Consider the following 18,673-nt stretch of genomic DNA (forward strand, 5'->3'; position numbering starts at 1 on the left):
CGCCAGCTTGAATCAAGCGTGACAACCCCTGTCTACGAAGCTACTCTCCTTTCTGTGTTTTCAGCGACTAAAGGTGCGGGAGTGGGTGTGTGTACCCTCGCTCTCAAAGCGCGGGTCCTTCGACCACTTTGGACGCTCCGATTGGACGAAGGTTGGATGGCAGATTTCCCTGGCCTAGGGATATAGGGAGGACAGAGAGGGTTTAAGCTGACGTTTTCGGCTGCTCGGGCTGTGCGTCACTTCAATCATGCTAGCCTAATGTGATGTAACGTTCTCTGCTCTTCATGTAGATATTGTAAATGACCCTAGTACTCCTCGTTCTCGATGAGAACACGTTCCTCCCTTCAACACCGTCCTTAGCGCTGGTGAGTAGGACGACGGTATGGGCCAGCTACCCCTTTTTACATGCCTGACCCAACTTTTACAGTATGCAATATATTGTTCTTGCGGTAAGCCTTTGTCCGTCTTTGTGTGTTGTGGAGTGGAGAAGCGTCGTGTCATTTTCTGACCGTCGCTCAAGGGGTAAGCCTCGTGCAAACCCATCTCCAGAAATGCAATGGAGGTGATCCGCGAATGCCATCGTTCGTTTCGTTGTTAGTCCAGCATCTCAACGTGATTCAGAGAATCGCCAGTACGCATTGGGGCAGCCATCAGACGTCCATGATGAAAGTGCACTCAGACCTAACATAGTGTTCAACCGAATTCTTTACCAACTCTCTTATCTCACCATCCCAGACGCAACAGAACAGCTTGGGGTCACTATGGTCACTCGGCGTCTGCTTGCCTCCTGAACTGGTTTTAATTGTAGAACCATGGATGACGTCTTGGTAAAGTTTTGTGCGATAGCTGTTTTTCGTCGAGCGCAAGGCTCCAGGAGGAGGAGGAGTGCGGTAGGGGGTGGGGGTGGTTCTACTCCGAGCGGCCCGGGCCGCCACGCGCACCCGCCCGCGCTGCTGTATTTTGAAAGCCATCTATGACGGGGACAGAGTCCGCCCGTGCGCGGTGTTTTCACGGTTTAATTCGCGTTGATGTGAGACTCAGCAAGAAGATCTATTCGGTCGCTGCTTCTGCCGCGCTTCCTTTTTGACAGCGACTTTCTGCGGTATTTAATCTTGCCTCTGAGTGCGGGAGTTGGGCGATGTTGAGAAGGACTTCGAGAAATGAAGGTTTATTTACATTACGTACAGGAATAGATCCAAAGCAAAATAACAGTAAAAAGTCATTGACGGCAGGGAGCGAATCTTATGCTGCGGCCCGCGGCACGAAGAACGTATCTGTCTTTCCGATGGTTCTCGTGTTTATAATCCCTTCAGTACGTCGGGGTCACGTCATTTTCATCCAATCGGCGAGCCCGTACAGGTGTCATTTTTATGCAAACGTAGGGCCCATACAAGTTGCGTCATGTTCGGCCAATAGGGACACTCCATGGGCTCTAGTCTCCGATGGCTGCCTCCCTCCGGCATTGCCTCCTCGCCTGGTAAGGCTCAGCAGGAGGAAACTGGTCGTCCTTGAACGACCTTCCAGTTCTGCAAAAGCGGCTTTTCTCGGGACTAGGGTCAACTACCTCGAACCGTGCCGGCCTCCAGTTGCACTTTCGAGAAGCGTCACACAGGGGGGAGACAAAAGCTCCACGCGCGGCACACTGGAGCGGGATAGCCGACTTGTGTGACAAGACCGGTATCATGGTCGACGCGCACATGCGTACCCCAACTGGAATGCGACGGCGAGTGGATGCGTTCGGAGAACTTGACCGATGCTAGTTAATAATCCGTATCTAACAGCGGTCATCGAGTGACATGTGTTCATGTTTGCTTGCGCGCATGACACCATGTTTGTTAATTTAATTAGTATGCCTATGTTTACAAGCTTATACGATCAGCACAGGTGGCATCACTAGCCTTTCGTGCTCTACAAACCTGCGTATCATACTTGAGGTCCTCAGCCAATAATTAAAATGTTGGGTAATTAAACTTGAATAATTAGCGAGTCATGGAGAAAACAAAAAAAATGTATGAGTTACTACAGGCTATTGCGAATAGTATGCGTTCGGTTCAATTCGCTTCCGACGCGCCTTTCATTTTAAAATTCTTGGCCCAAGTTATGTGGGACACCCTGTGTGTTTGTATATATATATATATATATATATATATATATATATATATATATATATATATATATATATATATATATATATAGGGGCATATAGGAGGTGATATAGCGGTATACGGGTCATATGGATGATGTGGAGGCATATGGGTGATGTGGGGAGGGGTTATGGGAAACGTGGATATACAACAATGTGCATTCTCATCATGTGTTTTATGAATACAGAACACAGTGTAGTTGTGCACCAAGAACTGTGCACCATATAGAAGATGCCTAAATTATTTCCCCTGAGCACTATTTATTTGAATTAGCCATCATCTCTGTGATAAATCAGTTCATCTTTTGCAGTCGGTCTGCTTCTGGCACTTCCGACGCTTTGTTCTCGACGTAGGCTGCAAAGCCATCTGTTCAGAAATAGGAACGTGCAGCAAGTTTTAAATATTTAAGTCAGTTGCTCATCTATCAAACAAATACAGCAAAATATGCTAGGTTTAAAATACTCGCGATAGCCTGCAGCTTCTCAGGTGTCAGTGCCTTTCTTGGTGGTGCCTGCTTATCCTGCTTGACGAAGCGTCGTCAAACTGCTCCTCTGAGGCTCCTATTCCTCAAGTTAGGGATAAGCCACCAGAGCTTTGTGGCTTCCTTGCAAAACAAGAAGTTTTTTGGGCATGACAACAGGCACGTCCACTGCTCCTTTGCCAAGGTGCACCTGCATGGAAGAGTTAAGTTCAGACCCAAGTAATAATTCTATTATTTAAGAAAAATCCTATAAATGATCCTATTCAACTATTATCGTCTAAAAGAAGTAATGACAAAGTGCTTTACATGAGTGGTACCAACTTTATGTTGATAGGCTCATGAGCTTTTTCTTTTGTTGTACAACTAATATTTCAGTTTATTTATCAAACGCATACTAAAGTAATAAAGTGCCTATGTATACCTTGCGGGGATCATTGAGAAATAATTGATAACAGCCTTTAAAGAAACATAGGGCTTGCATATATCTTGCATAAATCTTGCCAGCTTTCTTTTTTCAGAAAAAGACTATTGTCTTTTCCTGAAAAAAGAAAGCTGGCAAAATTTTTAAGATTACCTTGAGAAAATTGTAGCATCCCCACATCAGTGTTATAAGTGGTTTCATAGTGTACCTATAGACCGTTTCATCGGGCGAGGATGAGGCGCGCGGAGAGCCTTTTCTCCTCTCTGGCTTGGGCGATCCGGCGCGGCGCTGCTTGAAAGTATTGCTGTCACGTGCTGCGGAACGATTTCGAGATGTTTTAGATCGTACTTTGTGAAATTTACGCCATGTTCGTTCATATAAGGTCGTCAGGGAAGCCTTTCGGTGCATCGGTAACCACTGTAGGCAGAAATATGTCTTAGGAGCGCAAAAATGTGACGCGCAAAATCAGCCGCGGTGTACGCGCATTATCAGTCGCGGTGCGTGTATGTGTTGTTTACTGTTTTGCTTATATCGATTTTAATTCAACAACAAAAAAAAAACAGCGTCTCTGTATTACCAGCATTAAATGGTAAATCAGATCACTGTCTGATCGATTGGCGTAGAGAGTAAAACATAAAACATAATAGCGCATGCTCGTGCACGGCCAACCTAAGGCAACCACGAAACATCTGAGCGGCAGGCGCTATCAAATATTTGTGATACACTGACATCGTTCTCACGCATTTCAAGTCTAGTATGCTTGAAATTACCATATGTCTACGCCAGCCTTGCTGCATGAGGCCCATGGCGATCACTGCGGTTGGTGAGCCAGCACGATACACATATAAGCTGTGTGCTTCGACATTGCCTTTTTGGCCTGTATACAGCCATAATATATGAGAGGGTTTGCATAAAAAGAATGCGATGGCTATTTTTGAGCCCAAAATTTCCATAATACGTGTGAGTGCGTCGTAGAGAACTGAACGAACGCAACCGAAAAAAAAATTCGGTTATCATCCTCTTTCTCTAAAAATCAAGAGAAAACGGGCTAACGCCACACAACGTTTATAAATATATAACCGCTGATGCCGTATGCTTGGACCATGCGCTATATAGAGCAAAGTAATCTGCAATACAGCACCTACTACTGCTTAGGACGCTCGCGCAGTTCGTAAACGGTCGCTTTGCTGGACAAGCTTAATTTAGGCTGTAAGGTATGCTGCTATTACTAGCCAAAACTATTTTATTCATGGGTGGAAACCTCATCCATCCAACCAAGTAGTCACGCAATGTAACCTGCAGCGAACAGTTTGAACGCTTGTCAAAGTATAACACCACAGCTCCTATCGTAGCAGAACGGTACCCACGCTGTTACGATCGCCGCGTATGTTTCGTGGCTCCTAAACTGCAGCTTAGAAATAGAGGATAATACTGCAATAAGGTCAAATTAGTGATTGGAACATTCAGAAATACACAATTGATCTCCGAGGCTCATTGTAGGCTCAAATATGCGCGCACACATCACCCTGCGTGTTCCGTCCACCTCAACGCTCAGCAGAAATTTCGGCCATGAGGCCTTAAACCACTTCAGCACGTCTCACAGAACCGTTTACCACGCAGACGACGTACGGCATACTAAACAGACCGCACGACCGCGAAGACAAACGCTAGAACCTACCGCCGAGCGTATACCTGCCATGCAAAAGACCGCTTTCACCCAAGCCAGTATGGCGCTGCTCATAGGCGGCGCCACTGCGTTCACAATATGGCGGCGCCTACGAAAAAACGGTCTATATAGTACGTTGTGAATTTTGCATGTGTGCAAACCACGGAAGCATCTATAGTACATTGTATAGCACAAAATTTCCATTTCCCTGCGGCCAAGCTACAATGCACCGCCACAAGCACACTCCAAAAATGCTGAAGCTCAAACGGGTTGCTTAGGCTTGTATTCCAGGGCTAAATAATCATGCAGCAATGGATTTGTGATTGCCAATGAACACCCACATAAAGCTAAATTTAGCAACGTCACTTCAAATTTATGTTTTGGTGCAAGGTGGCAAAATTGGTGCAGCATTTCCAGAATCTCTGCTATTAATGCACTAACTTGAAAAATTCTTGCGGTAGAACACTCCTTAGAGGGCATGTAACAACGTCCAGCGTATAACCAAAATTTGCTATGCAGTCTTATGAGGGGCCCTTTAAGGTGATCTCTTTATCTTTGAATGTCACTTTATCTTTGATTGTCACCACAGTTTACAAAAATGCGACAGGGTAAATAATATAAGTACAGCCGAACTCGGATATATCAAACCCACAAGAACGAATTATTGTGTATAACAAACAGCAGTAATATACCCTTGAAAATGTTTGTATCAGTCAGTCAGTCAAGAACTTTATTGAGGTCCTGAAGAGTTTCAAGCCGTTAGAGACCCCACGCGGGGAACTCCTCCGGCCGAAACCGTAGGCGACGCCCAAGCCTGAACGGGAACATGGTGACGCTCCGCCAGTTCTTGGGCCCTCTGGACGGCCTTGAGTTGGAGTTTGAGGTCCGGGCTTTTGAGGACTTCTTCTCATTCGGCCTCACTGGAGAGAGGGCCTTTTGGCAACGCGGTACATTGCCATATCATGTGTGAGAATGAGCAATAAAGTTCTGGGCAGTCTGGGCAATTTGCCGAAATGTCTGAGTGTAGTGACTTAGTATGCCTCGTGACGGATATGAGTCCGCTTGTAGCCTTCGAAACGCGGCCGCCTGCGCGCGTTCGAGTTTGGCGTGCGGGAGCGAGTATTTGGTTCTGCCTTTTCGATAGTGTGAGGTGATTTCTCGGTAATTGAGTAGCGGGCCATTAAACTGAATGTCCAGCCCCTCAGAGGCCGTGGGACCGTCGCGGCGGGCAAGTTCTCGCGCACGGTCGTGGGCCGTTTCATTGAGGTTAGTTTTTTACGGGTGAATGTCTTTCCCCCTGTGAGCGGGGAACCAGGAGAGGCACCGTTTGCTCTCTTTTGAGCTCGCTAGTAGTATACGCGCTACTTCTTTAGATACGTTGCCGCATTCGTAAGCCAGAATTGCGGCACGCGAGTCCGTGAAGACGTGAGTAAATGTGGGGTCTGCCATGGCGATGGCTACGGCTATTTGTTCTGCTTTAGCGCTGGTGCTCGTTTTAACCGATGCAGATGATCGTAACGTTCCGTTGCCGTCCACGACTGCTATCGCGAAAGTGGATGTGTTGCCGTATACTGGGCCGCGTCCACAAATGCGGTGGCTTCACGATCCGCATCGATGCGGTGTTAAGAACAGCCAGCTGCAGTGCAAGTTTTGCCGCCCAGTTGCGACTGTGGCGGCAACATTACGGGAGCGTCGCCGCACACCTCTAGCCACGGTGTGACTAAGTCGACTGTGTGTGAACAACAATACGTGCGTGCTCGACTCTACGTCGCTGGAGCCGAGTTTGACGACGTCGCCATTGTAACTAAACGGGCTCGGCGGACCAACTATTGTTACTGACACCCCTTCCCACGCGCCGACCAAGACGCCAGACAATGGGCGGCCGGCGGGCGCGCTGCAGTTTGGGGAATAAATGCCCCCACGGTGCCGGGTCGTCTCCCCTACGGTGCCTCGTCAACTCCCCTACGCTGCTTCGTCTCCCCTACGGTGCTTGGACGGCCGTTACCGTCACCTGGGTATCGGGGGAAGACCGAGTGTTTAAAAACCGCTGTTGGCGGCTGCTCAGGTCACTCTCTCTCAAGCAGTCATGTTAGACTGATGTACTTTCTCAAACAGTCATGTTAGACTGATATAAATACTGTAAATAAAACCATATTCCTCGTTCTCGATGAGAAGCAGTCCTTACCTTCATCAACGTCCTCAGCATGGATAAGTTGGACGACGGCATGGGCCAGCTACCTTCTAATTCATGCCCGAGTCCAATCTTGACAACGGATCACGAGCGATGGGATTGAACCCCCGATCATAACAGCGGTCGGAAATCGCGCGGGCGCGGGCCCGGCGCCTACCCACGTTGTATTGTGGGTGGACGTTTCTGGGAAACGGTGAGACTTTGTAGTTGTCTCTAATTTCGCTCGGTAGGGTAACCGCGTGCTCGAGACAGGGAGAAGGGGAGACATTGGCTTCGTTTAGGATTAGTCTACCGGCTTTGGACGCGGATAGGCGGAGTATTTGCGCCATAGTCTGAGCCTCGCTCACTTCGTCGATGTTGTTGTGCATGCCTAGCTGATCAACCTTTGCTGTACTTGCTCTTTGTGGAATGCCCAAGACCTGTTTGATGCTCTTGCACATGAGTGTGTTTAGTTTCGTCTTTTCTATTTTTGTCCAGTTGTGGGCAGAGGCGACGTAATTAATGTGGCTCATAAGGAACGCGTGGTATACGCGCAGAAGGTTATCTTCGCAGAGACCCTTCCTGCGCCCCGAGACTCTGTCGATGAGTCTGACCATGTTTTCGTTTAAGTGTTTGATCGTGTGTCCGTGGCATCCGGCGGCTTCGATTAGGAGCCCAAGAATGCGTATGTGCTTGTCTCGCGGAATCTGTTGTCCGTCTCTTGTGTGTAGTCCGATCGGAAGTTCGTCTACAGGAGTTAGGTAGCGGACTCCTTGGCAAGACTTGCGAAACAGTAAGAGTTCAGATTTTTTGCAGGATAGTTTCATTCCTGTGTCTAGTAGGTACTCTTCCGTGGCATCTAGGGCAGACTGTAATGCCTGCTCCATGTCTGCCAGGGAGCCTCCGGGGCTTCAGATGGTAATGTCATTTGCGTATAGAGCGCAGTTTACATTTGGGATGTTTCGTAGTTTGTCTGCGAGTCCCTTCATCAGTATATTAAATAGTAATGGAGAGATGACTGAGCCTTGCGGTGTTCCGACGGAGCCCAGCGTGTAGGGGTCCGACTTAAGTTGTGGGACTCGCAGTCGGGCTTCTCTGTCTTTTAGGAAGGAGCGTACGTACTCCTGAAATCTCTGGCCGAGGCCGAGGCCTGCCACAGACTCCAGTACGAAGCGGTGCGAGACGGTGTCGAATGCTTTCGTGAGATCGAGGGCGAGGATGCCTCGAACGTCTCTTGTTTTAACGTCGAAGATACGTCTCTTTAGGAGTAACATGACATTTTGGGTGGATAGGTGGGGTCGAAACCATACCATGTTGTGTGGGAAGAGTTCGTGTTCCTCAATGTAGCGTGGTACTCGGTTTTGAATGACGTGCTCGGCTACTTTACCCACGCATGAAGTAAGGGAGATTGGGCGCAAATTGTCGAGGTTAAGTGGTTTGCCGGGTTTTGGGATGAGGACCACCGTGGCAGTGCGCCATTGCGTTGGTACCTCTCCTGTTTCCCACACGTGGTTGATGTCTTTCGTGGGTAATGTAATGGCTTGGTCGTCTAAGTTACGTAACAGTCGGTTGGTTACCCCGTCGGGTCCTGAAGCCGACCGGCTGTTTAGGTTGTGTAGCGCCTCTCGGACTTCTGCTTCCGTGAAGGCAGCGTCTAGTTCGGGAGTGGTTTCGCACTTTATGCTCGGCTAATCGTTGGGGTGAGCGTCGCCTAGCGGAAGGTATCGTTTGGCAATTTCTTCCAGGAAGGACTCTTCAGTTCCCCCTTTCTCTCTATGTGAGTGTAGAAATCGGTCTAGCGCGTGGCTTTGAATATCCTTCGTTTGGCTGTCGTCTAACATGCGTTTCAGGAGGCTCCACTTACCTCCTGCCCGCATGCGGCCGTCAACTGCCGAATAGAGTTCGTGCCATTGGAGTCTTGTAGCTCCGTACAGTATTGGTCTATGCCTCGGTTGAGGATCGCTATGCATTTGCGCAGGCGTCTGTTGAGACGTTGCTTTCTCCATCGCGCAAGTATCGAAGCCTTGGCCTCGAGTAAGTGTGCGAGGTGAGGGTCAACCCTTGGGACCTCCACTTCCGTTTGTATGGTTTTCGTGGCTCTGGTTACGTCGCCCTTCATCGCAGAAAGGAGTTCCGCGAAGGAGTCGTACGTGTTCGTATCTTCCAGTCCCAGTCTATATCCCAGTCTGTGAGGGTGAAAGATCGGGGTGGGGCCGTCGTGTTTGGTATTTCTGTGCGTATGAAGAAGTGATCGCTGCCCAGGTTCTCTTGCGTGTTCGTCCACGTGTAGTTTGCAACATTTCGCAGTAACGTCAGGTCCGGTGTATTATCGCGCCGCGTCGAGGTACCCAATCTGGTGGGGAATCTGTGGCCCGTCACCAGGGTGAGGGACAGGTCGTATATTTCGCGTGAGAGGTTGTTGCCGCTAGGCTTGATTGCGGGGTAACCCCACGACAGGTGGGCGGGCGTTGAAGTCACCTGTGATAATGAGCGGTGAGTTTCGTGCCAATGATGTGGCTTTAGTAAGGATCGCGTGGAAGGATTGGTTGTAGTCCGTGGGGGAGCTGTATAGACGTTTAGTACAAAAACACCCCTCCTCTTTGGGAGACGGTGCCGTACCCTGGGAGCGTAAGGGTTTCGCATAGGGTTTCCTTTAATAGTATTACGTGCGGCTTTTTGGGTTGAATTTTGAGGTACCGTTGCAGCGAGGATTTGTGTTTCGCGTAGCTAGCGCAATTCCACTGCCAAATTTCTAAAGTATCCCGTGTCGTGTTAGCCATGATTCTTTTCCGAGGAATTTATTGGCGCCGAAGGGTGCGTCGTCGTGTCCATCTGTTGTGGCTGACTAGCTTTTTTTTTAATTCTTATAGCGACTTTGTTTTCGACAACCTCTACACGAGTCGCTAGGGTATACGAATACTTTCTAGGTTCTCTCGCGTGAGGCGCAGAATTTCGTCTAGGGTGTCTTGTGGTGCATTACTCTCTTCTTCCGTCTCTGGTAGCGGAGGGGGTTTGCGTTTGGCTGTGCTTACTTTTACGTTTGTCTCTTGGGGTGGTGCTTGTTTGGAAGCTTTAAGGTTTTGAATCTGCTGTTTCGCGTCATTAAGCTGCGCTGTAAGCACTTGTATGGTGGCTCGGAGACCCGCTAGTTCCTGTCGTAGGGCTCTGGCTATCTCGCTCTCATGCTCGGGCAATGAAGGCCACGTTACCTGTTTGATAGATGAGGCGTCCCGTTGCTGCTGCTGGTGGTGTTTCCCTCGAACTCGATCGGCTTACGTCAGTTCGGTGTGGCCGGATGTAGAGCGCCCACGGGAGCGGGAGCGGCTGCTGCGTCGTCCCCTGGAGCGAAAGCGGCCGTGCCGTCGTCCAACTTATCCACGCTGAGGACGTTGATGAAGGGAAGGACTGTTTCTCATCGAGAACGAGGAATAAGGGTTTAATTTTATTTACGGTATTTACGTGCAGTTCATCAGTCTAGCATGAATGCGAGAGAAAGTACGTCAGTCTAACACGACTGCTTGAGAGATTGTCTCAGTCTAACATGACCGCTTAAGAAAGTGTGTCGAGCATCCGCACAACAGCGGCTTATAAGCGCTCGGTCCCCCCTTGATTCCAAGGGGACGGAAAACGTTCGTCCAGTCATTGTAAACAGGCCGCCCCTCCCCGGGACGGGTTACACGCACACACAGGTGCAATGGTCCGGAGCCGACGTCAGAGGGGCTTCGTACGTAGAACTCGGAGCCGTTCCGGGTAGCGCGCCCGGGTAGCACATTGTCTTGCGTCTTGGTCGGCGCGTAGGAAGGAGCCTTCGTCGGCGTTCCCGCGGCAACTCCACCACTCACAGCACAACAGGACGGCGTTGTCGTGTTGCGCACAAAGCCTGCTTCGTCGAACTCCTTCAGTCACAACGGCGACGAGGCTAGAGCGTAACGGTGGCGGTTTCAGCACAAAGCCTGCTTCGTCGAACGCATCCTAGCTGAAGCGACGGAAAGTGGAGGATGCACGTATTGTTCCCGACACAAAGTCGACTTAGTCATGCCGTGGCTAGAGGTTGGCGGCGGAATTGCAAGATGAGGTTGCCACCGCTGGCGTAAATGGCTGGCAAACTTGCACTGCAGCTGGCCGTTCTTAACATTGACAAGGCAAAAGGTGGCACTAAAAGCCACCTGACTAGGCCTTTGACACCCGACAGCACGCGCAGCACACAACATGAGCGCTACATGCTTCAAAACACACTTCAAAATTACAACTGTTGGAGGAAATACATTTTAGTTAGTTTTCTAAAGGCAAGCAAAGTGGGAGAACTCTCCATTGTATCTGAAAACGATGGATAACAATTCAGAAGGTTCGGAATTTGCCATTTTAATAATTGTATACCAATTTGGGGTAAACAACCTCGTGAAATCATTGATGATATCGGGAGCCGATGTTTGTATAAAATTTTTATTTTATATATCGAACTACCTATATATCGAACTTTTTTATGACACCCTTGAGATTCGATATATGCGGGTTCGACTGTATGAACACGAAAAACTACAAGCATGGTGTCAATTGCATCCGTGCAATTTAGCACAGTTAATTGATTCCACAGATGCACAGCAGCACATGGCAGTTTTCTCTTTCTTGCCTATGTACTGTGGGGGTTCCGCTCTGCGTGCGGCTAGGGTTGAAGGCGGGCTCCGGATCTAGCCCCACGCAGTCGTTCCGTTGTACTCCCCAACCCGTAGCGCGGGAATCGCGGCTACATCGGGGTCGAACGAGCAAGGCAACCAGCGGCATCAACTGTAACAACGTTTATTGCTGCCGGCAATAAAGAACACTGGCAGCGGGACGTCCTCTCTGTAATAAGAAATAAATAGGCTTGCCTCGTTGCCTGGGTGGGTCAGGCAAACGAGGTCACTCACGGGTGCGGGAGGTGAGCCAGTACCGGCGGCTTAGGTGTCCGGTGTACAAGAGAGAGGGTCTCTCGCGGTGGCGCGCTTTTATGCCTTCTTACCTCTTGCGAGGGGAGGTCGATAGTAAGGTTCGTTACAGCGCAACGCAACACAAGGACAGAAGAAGTCATAAAACGACGACACGGCGCTGACAACACGACACGGCGAAACGACGACACGACGCCTTCTTCGGTGATGTTAGACCGTGTGACATGTTTCGCCGGAATATGTAGTGATTTAAGGTTGGGGGGATGTGAGGATGCGCGACTCTCACGCGTCCCCTGATATGTTGTTTTCCCACATAGCTCCCCTTCTCCTTCCCGTCTCCTGTAACCCAGCTTTGCCGCGTGGCTTAGTGACAGCGGCAGTCGGTGTGGTTGAAGCGCATTGCGAGAGATGGCGCGAGTGTGGCTCGGCTAACGCCACCTAACATCAGTGGTGCCTGGGTGCGCTGCAACGAACCTTACTATGAATCCCAACCAACTGGCCCAACCTGCCGTCTTGAGGGGAGATCCTCCTCGCCCGCCGGATACGTCTCCTTTTCCCGCGAGCCGGCGGGCGGGGGGGGGGGGGGGGGGCTTAGAGCGGTACGCGCGTCACGAGAGCGACGGAGAAAGAAAGGGCGCGTAGTGCCTCTCTCCCTTGTATTACAGTGTTCTAGAACACTGTACTTGTATACACCGGCTCGGCGCGTCCGCCACGTGCGAACGGGACGACGCGAGTACCCGGGCGGAAATGGGATCGGGTGCTCCCCACATCCTCCTTCCCTTTAAGAAGGCCCTCGGACGCAAAAAAAAAAACTTGGACGCCGGTTTACTAGTCGAGAATGGACAAAAGCTGACCTCCATCGCCATTTCAACCTCCTGGAGCTCCTCCGCCTGCAGTGCCAAGTCCGGGGTCGTGGCCGCCACCTCTGACGCCGCCGGCCCGCCGTCGTTTTCGGTTACCGCCGCGGCATTTTCGGGCTTTCTGCCAGCAGTCGTCTTCCCGGCTGGCTGCTCCGCTGCTGGCTGATCCGCCGTCCCAGGAGCGGTGCCTGGGTGGCCGGTCGCCACGTGGAGCAGCCACTCCGCGAACTTTGTCTCCAGGGCCGCTAGGGCCAGCATGGCCTGGACTGGTCCGCTGGGTGGTCGTTGCTGAGGCGGTGGCGTTCTTTGCTCTCTTCGTCCGGAGCCGGTGCAGGGCCCCTCGGTCGTGACTTTGATGTAGTCTTACTGCGCCACAGCCGCACAGTCTCGTACTCGCCGGCAGGGGCAGGCAGCCTCCCTCCGGTTGGCATTAATTTTGTAGTGTCCGGCCCTGGAAGAGCCGGAACAGCCGTTCCGGAGGCGTTCCAATCCGGGCTCTCTCCTGCCGGCGCCAAGGTCTCTATGATACGTAGGTGGCTGGCGGGTCGACGCTGTCCTGCGAAGTTCACGTAGCCGCGTCCCGGATGCCGCGGCCTGGTTGCCTTGGGGTCGTCGCGCCGCGCTCCTTTGGTGACCCGGGTGACTGGGCCTCAGACGGAGAGGCGAGGCGATCGGTCCCCGGGAAACGGCGGCGTCGTCCCTAATGGGCCGTGTTAAGAACGGCCCGCTGACGTGCAAGTTTTGCCAACCAGTTGCGACCGCGAGCGTCATCTTTTCCTGGAGCGTCGCCGCAAACCTCTAGCCACGGCGTGACTAAGTCGACTGTGTGTCGAGAACAATACGCGCGTCCTCCACTCTCCGTCGCTGGAGCCGAGTTCGACGAAGCAGGCTTTGTCGACATGCGAAGCAGCACTGTCGATATGCGAGCAATGTCGGCTCGCATGTTATATGGACAGCGTGTGGAGATTTCCTTGGCGCGGCCACTGTTGCATGTACTACCTTGTTGGCGAAGCACGCGTTGATGTTAGACCGTGGGACATGTTTCGCCGGAATATGTAGTGATTTAAGGTTGGGGGGATGTGGGGATGCGCGACCCTCACGCGTCCCCTGATATGTTGTTTTCCCGCATAGCTCCCGTCTCCTGTAATCCGGCTTCGCCGCGTGGCTTGGTGACAGCGGCAGTCGGTGTGGTTGAAGCGCATCGCGAGAGATGGCGCGAGTGTGGCTCTGCTAACGCCACCTAACAGCGGGGTTACTTGGGCGCAAAAAGGTGACGGCTCTTCCTCTTTGGCTCGGAATCAGCAAGCGGCGCGGACGTTCTGCGCCTGCGCCAATCCATGCTTCTGCGAGAACGTCTCACGAAGCCTATCCCCGAATGGACGAACACGATCGTTCGAACGCGCCACCGTTCGAGTGACCGTACGCGCGAACGACCAGGCGTTGGTGTCCAGCATGGGGCGAACATATTCGCTCGTTATCCGGTCGTGGTGAGTCGGCATGTTTTGTGGATAGCAATTCGGCTAGCAGGTATCGGTCTATGAAAGGTGCAATAAATGCCCTTGCGATTATTTGCACTACTGTGTTGTTGTTCCTTTGTCCCAAGAGCACAGATAAGAACCCCACAGTACTTACATGCTGTGAGAGGCACATGCATCTTTATTATATGCCTAAATGCACAGAGCAACATCTGAACCAAATGCAAATGCACTTTTGTTTTACAACACAACAGGGCTAGTTCACTTCATCTCAACTTTGTTCAAAGATTTCAAAGCCACAGGCCATTTCAACCACAAGGAACAGGATCCAGAAAAATGGCTTGTTCATTGTCTTCTACACTCCCATGAACATCAGTTCAATTAAAAAATTAGATGCGATCATTGCACAATAGAAGATATTCTTCTTGTGGCATTCTTGTAGTTCATTAATGGTTGGATATTGAAACCTGCAGCTTTTATTAAACTGCAAAGCATCTGTTTGGTAAGAAAAAAAAACTTTATTTCTCAGGTTCTAAATGGCTAAAGCACCATCTGATTATGAGGCACACCGTAGTAAGGGGCTCTGGGTTAATGTTGACTACCTGCTGTTCTTTAATGTGGATTTAACTCAAGATGGAATAGATTTACTACATAAGTTTAGCGAAATAAAAATTGTATTAATGTGGCGTTCAAGGTATGCTACAGAGAACCATGTGTCACGTTCAATAATGCTAGCCTTCAGAATATTTGACTGATTAATTATCACGGGGACACAAGACAGATGCTTACTACATCAACACATTTTTAATTACGAAACGAATCAGCAAATCCTGTATTTATTTCGCCCACATGAAGTGTGCAGCTACAATTACCGTCATCTTCTGATTAATTAGCATTTGCAGCAGCGAGCACTCCACGACTTCATTTGCGAAGAGTCCGCAGTGCAAAACAGCCACACCTTCATCTGAGAGGTGCTTCACTACAGCGTGCACATTCCTATAATGTTTTCGTCAGTGACCTGGTTGGAAATGGATTGTGTGTCCATTGCAATGTAGCTGGCAGAATGGAAGCCAGCGTGCAGGCCACAGTAGAATAACTCTTCATCCTTGACTGCTTAAAGCTGCGCTTGTGACAGTGTGTGTGCGTTGGACTGAGCCAAAGAAAACTATCACACGCTGCAACCGCTGCGAATGAAACAGTGGTGGCTATCGATGCAATCACGGATGGTGACTACACAGTTTTGAATACATGCAACATGGTGTAAGCTATTGCAACACCGTTAGCTCATGTTTCAGGACAACTTTTTCTAATCTCTGAGATCATATCTTATTTTGTAACTTCAGAGGTAACACCACAAATGTCAGAATCATAAGAAAAGGCACTAGGTTTTTTTCACTAGTTACAAAGTGTGAGCAAATTGGTGAGCAAAATCAAATTGTCATAGATTCTGCAACTTATAAATCCCAAATTAAGGGTTATGCAATTTTTCTGCTATACATACCTGGCTGGTGTCTTCTGCATCAACAGCATCGGAAACTATGTCCGGTTGTTGCTGTGGAAGCAGGAATGGTTGCTGTGGCAGCGTTGGCTATGGCACCGGCATCTTCTCTGGGAGTTGCTCGTGGAGCTGTGGAAGCAGGAGTGGTTTTTGTGGCGGCAATGGCTGTGGTACCAGTACCCGCTCTGGCAGTCGCTTGTGGGGCGATGGCACATCTTGGCAATGGCTGTCAGACTGATACATACATAATAAGCAACACATAAGTTAAGTACAACCTTAATTGTGAAGTCACAAAAAACCAGAAGAAAATGCTTTATAAAACCTAAAACGTAATGAAAGAATACACACAAATAGCAGAAAAAATGGAAGTCAATAATGGAACAAACTGGAGTGCTCTCCCTTAATTAAATCAGTCGCTGATGTGACAATTATCAAAACAAATTAATATGTAAATGAAAATGTACAATATTGTCGACTTACAGTTTCACAATCACAAATTGCAAGAAAACAATGGGGGGATTCCACTGTACACAAAGTGCTGTACATGTGGTCAGCACACCATATTTAGGACTAAATAATTGCGCAAAAACATTTAGAAATTTTTCGGCCTATTGGCCATGCCCTTTCCCTCTGTGCACTTGTCAATCACACAAGTGTGATATGTGCAGCACAGTTTTCTACATCCTAATGGCATGGTGAATTGCGTGCTGTCAGTCTCCCCTAGTATATACACACTCTATAGCCTATAACAGTCTCCATATGTTAATTTAACTCTCCATATGTCAATTTAACTCCTCTTAATTTCACATTTCAGTTAATTTGATTCCAATGAAGCACGTACATTTATATGGGAGCAAACCTTTGTTATATTGTTAGTGGAATTAGCCTTTGCCGGATAAATTGAACTTGGCTGGTCATTACGCACGCACCTGGCCATATTATACTGGTGACTGCAATGATGATGCCAATAGTGGCACTATCCGCCTTGCCTGTGCTTATGGTACAGGCAAGACAGACAAGTACAGGCAATGCATCAAACAGACATCATCGCCCTATGAAGACACCTACTTTTGGTGTGCCTCTTCAATCACCTGAAATTAGTCGCAACAAGCAAATTTGTTATTACTGGAGGTTGCAGAGAATTCAATAAACAGATTGGGGCCATTTTTTTATATGGTATTCCTCGCGCATTTTTTTGGTCAATTCGTTGCCGTAGGTGAACAAAACAGATGAACAGTCTAAATACGGTACACAGCCCCAGCCGCTTCAATGCACGGTTAAGTGGGGCCAACATACTGGTCTCTGAAGTGAATTATGGCACATGTTGAGGTACTGTCCAGTCTGCCCTATGCACATTTGACCAAATATGGTCACAGGAACAGACTCAATTAAATTATGGGGTTTTATGTGCCAAAACCACTTGATTATGAAGCACGCCTTAGTGGAGTCCGACTCCTGAATAATTTCGATTACCTGGGGTTCTTTAAACTGCACCTAAATCCAAGTACACAGGTGTTTTTGCATTTCACCCCCATCGAAATGCAGTCGCCGTGGCCGGGATTCGATCCCGCGGCCTCGTGCGTGGGCATGGAGAATCGAACCAACGTCGTATATATTCAATCTTCTATGTACATTCACAGAAGCGTCACGCGCGGAATTCGCGGCGGCGCCGCTGAATGACGCGTGCTAATCGCATTAATGTCGAGGTACATCCCGAGATGGGTTCTGTTGTTATAGCAGGGTTTGCCGTTTACGGCATATTACTTAAATTAATGCGTGCGGTCTTTCTTTTGGTACAGTCATCCCGATTGAGTTCTCTATTGCGATTGACTCCCTTAATACCACCCAGTCTGTTCATTGGCTCAACATTTGTGGCAATAATTTTACCAATAATTTTTTTTATAAAAATTTCGTGGATCCCAGTAAAACTTATAAGGCATTTCGAATTGCAACAATACGCAACACAGTTCAACTAACGTTTCTTCCACCAAATGTGGAGCCATTGCCCACGAGAGCATTTCTGTCTTTCACTAAAATAGTTATAAATGAAATATGCCAGGCTAATAATATGAAGCGCTGGTTGTAAAAATTTATTTTCGTTAATATAAACAGCCAGTTGAGGTTAAGTCCCTATAAGCAGAAATCTAGGGACTTGAGAAACAAAAACGAAACTGGCAACCGAACCGCGTGCTCCCGTCATGCTTCAGTCTCCCGTGCTGCGCAAATGAATTCGGTGCTGCTGCTGTGGTCTGCAGCAAAAATTTTGCACTAAGAACTCCAACCTTTGGCGGCTTGAGAAGAGAAGACATACGTAATTTTAAATGTGGTAACTTCTGCAAAGGTCTCTCCATGTCAAGCCTAGGGGCTGGCATGTTTGGAACGAAAGCTGTGTCAGTGATGAGGTACGTAAACACTACACATATGAATACTTTCGCTTTTGTACCTAGCTTCCGTGCGTTATTTTGAAAACCATTCACTTGAATCATTCTTAGGGGCGCGGATGACATTCATGCGCAATAGTCTTTATTCCATGTGTCGTTTTCGACATCGGCGTTGAGCTTGCATGTGCGATAAATCCACTTTTGTTAACTTTCGCCATGTCCTTACGTGTTATAAGAACTACCATTGCAATCATTGTGAGCCGTCAACATCGGTTCGTCGTTAATCGAAGTTGAAGCCTTTCACGAACGCATGTTTTGCATTCGTACTACCTGCGTGACGCGTAAATTCGTTTTGAACTGTGCTGTTTGTTCTTCCCGCAAAGTCGCATTGACCATTGACTTGCTGCACCAGATCTGATTGATAATGGCCTTAAACGGTTGTGGCCTTACACTGGAATGTGTGGATGCATTTGCGTTATTTAAAGCGGCAATTGCAAAAAAAACAAAAAAAAAACGCTTATGCGGTGTTGTCGCCCCTATTTCACGCCGCGCGATAGCCACCGCATTTTAATCGCCGAGCTGTGTGTGTATTACCACGCCGGAATTTAATGCGAACGGTAAGAAACCAGAGCGCAGCGCTTCTTGCGTTTAA

At 48.9% G+C, this 18,673-nt stretch overlaps 1 protein-coding gene and 1 long non-coding RNA gene across 3 annotated transcripts in view; one reads left to right on the forward strand and one right to left on the reverse strand.

Moving 5' to 3' along the window:
- Nucleotides 1-2,214: 2,214 nt before the first annotated feature.
- Nucleotides 2,215-17,452, reverse strand: LOC135920805 (uncharacterized). The gene is made up of 3 exons (XR_010570317.1): nt 17,114-17,452; nt 15,644-15,874; nt 2,215-2,815 (listed from the first exon to the last, which is right to left on the reverse strand). It is a non-coding gene; the product is annotated as an uncharacterized lncRNA (long non-coding RNA).
- A 380-nt stretch (nt 17,453-17,832) lies between these two features.
- The window catches only part of LOC135920807 (F-box only protein 7-like), a 56,697-nt gene continuing 55,856 nt past the window's right edge, over nt 17,833-18,673 (forward strand). The window contains exon 1 of one of the 2 annotated variants that reach the window (XM_065455074.1): nt 17,833-18,042. In XM_065455074.1, the coding sequence (XP_065311146.1) occupies nt 17,990-18,042 (53 nt within the window). In that variant the 5' untranslated portion in view covers nt 17,833-17,989. The remainder of the gene's footprint in view (nt 18,043-18,673) is intronic. The other variant, XM_065455075.1, reaches the window with a different exon arrangement.

The sequence above is a fragment of the Dermacentor albipictus genome, chromosome 1 (assembly GCF_038994185.2).
Source record: "Dermacentor albipictus isolate Rhodes 1998 colony chromosome 1, USDA_Dalb.pri_finalv2, whole genome shotgun sequence".
In the NCBI taxonomy this organism is placed as follows: Eukaryota; Metazoa; Arthropoda; class Arachnida; order Ixodida; family Ixodidae; genus Dermacentor; species Dermacentor albipictus.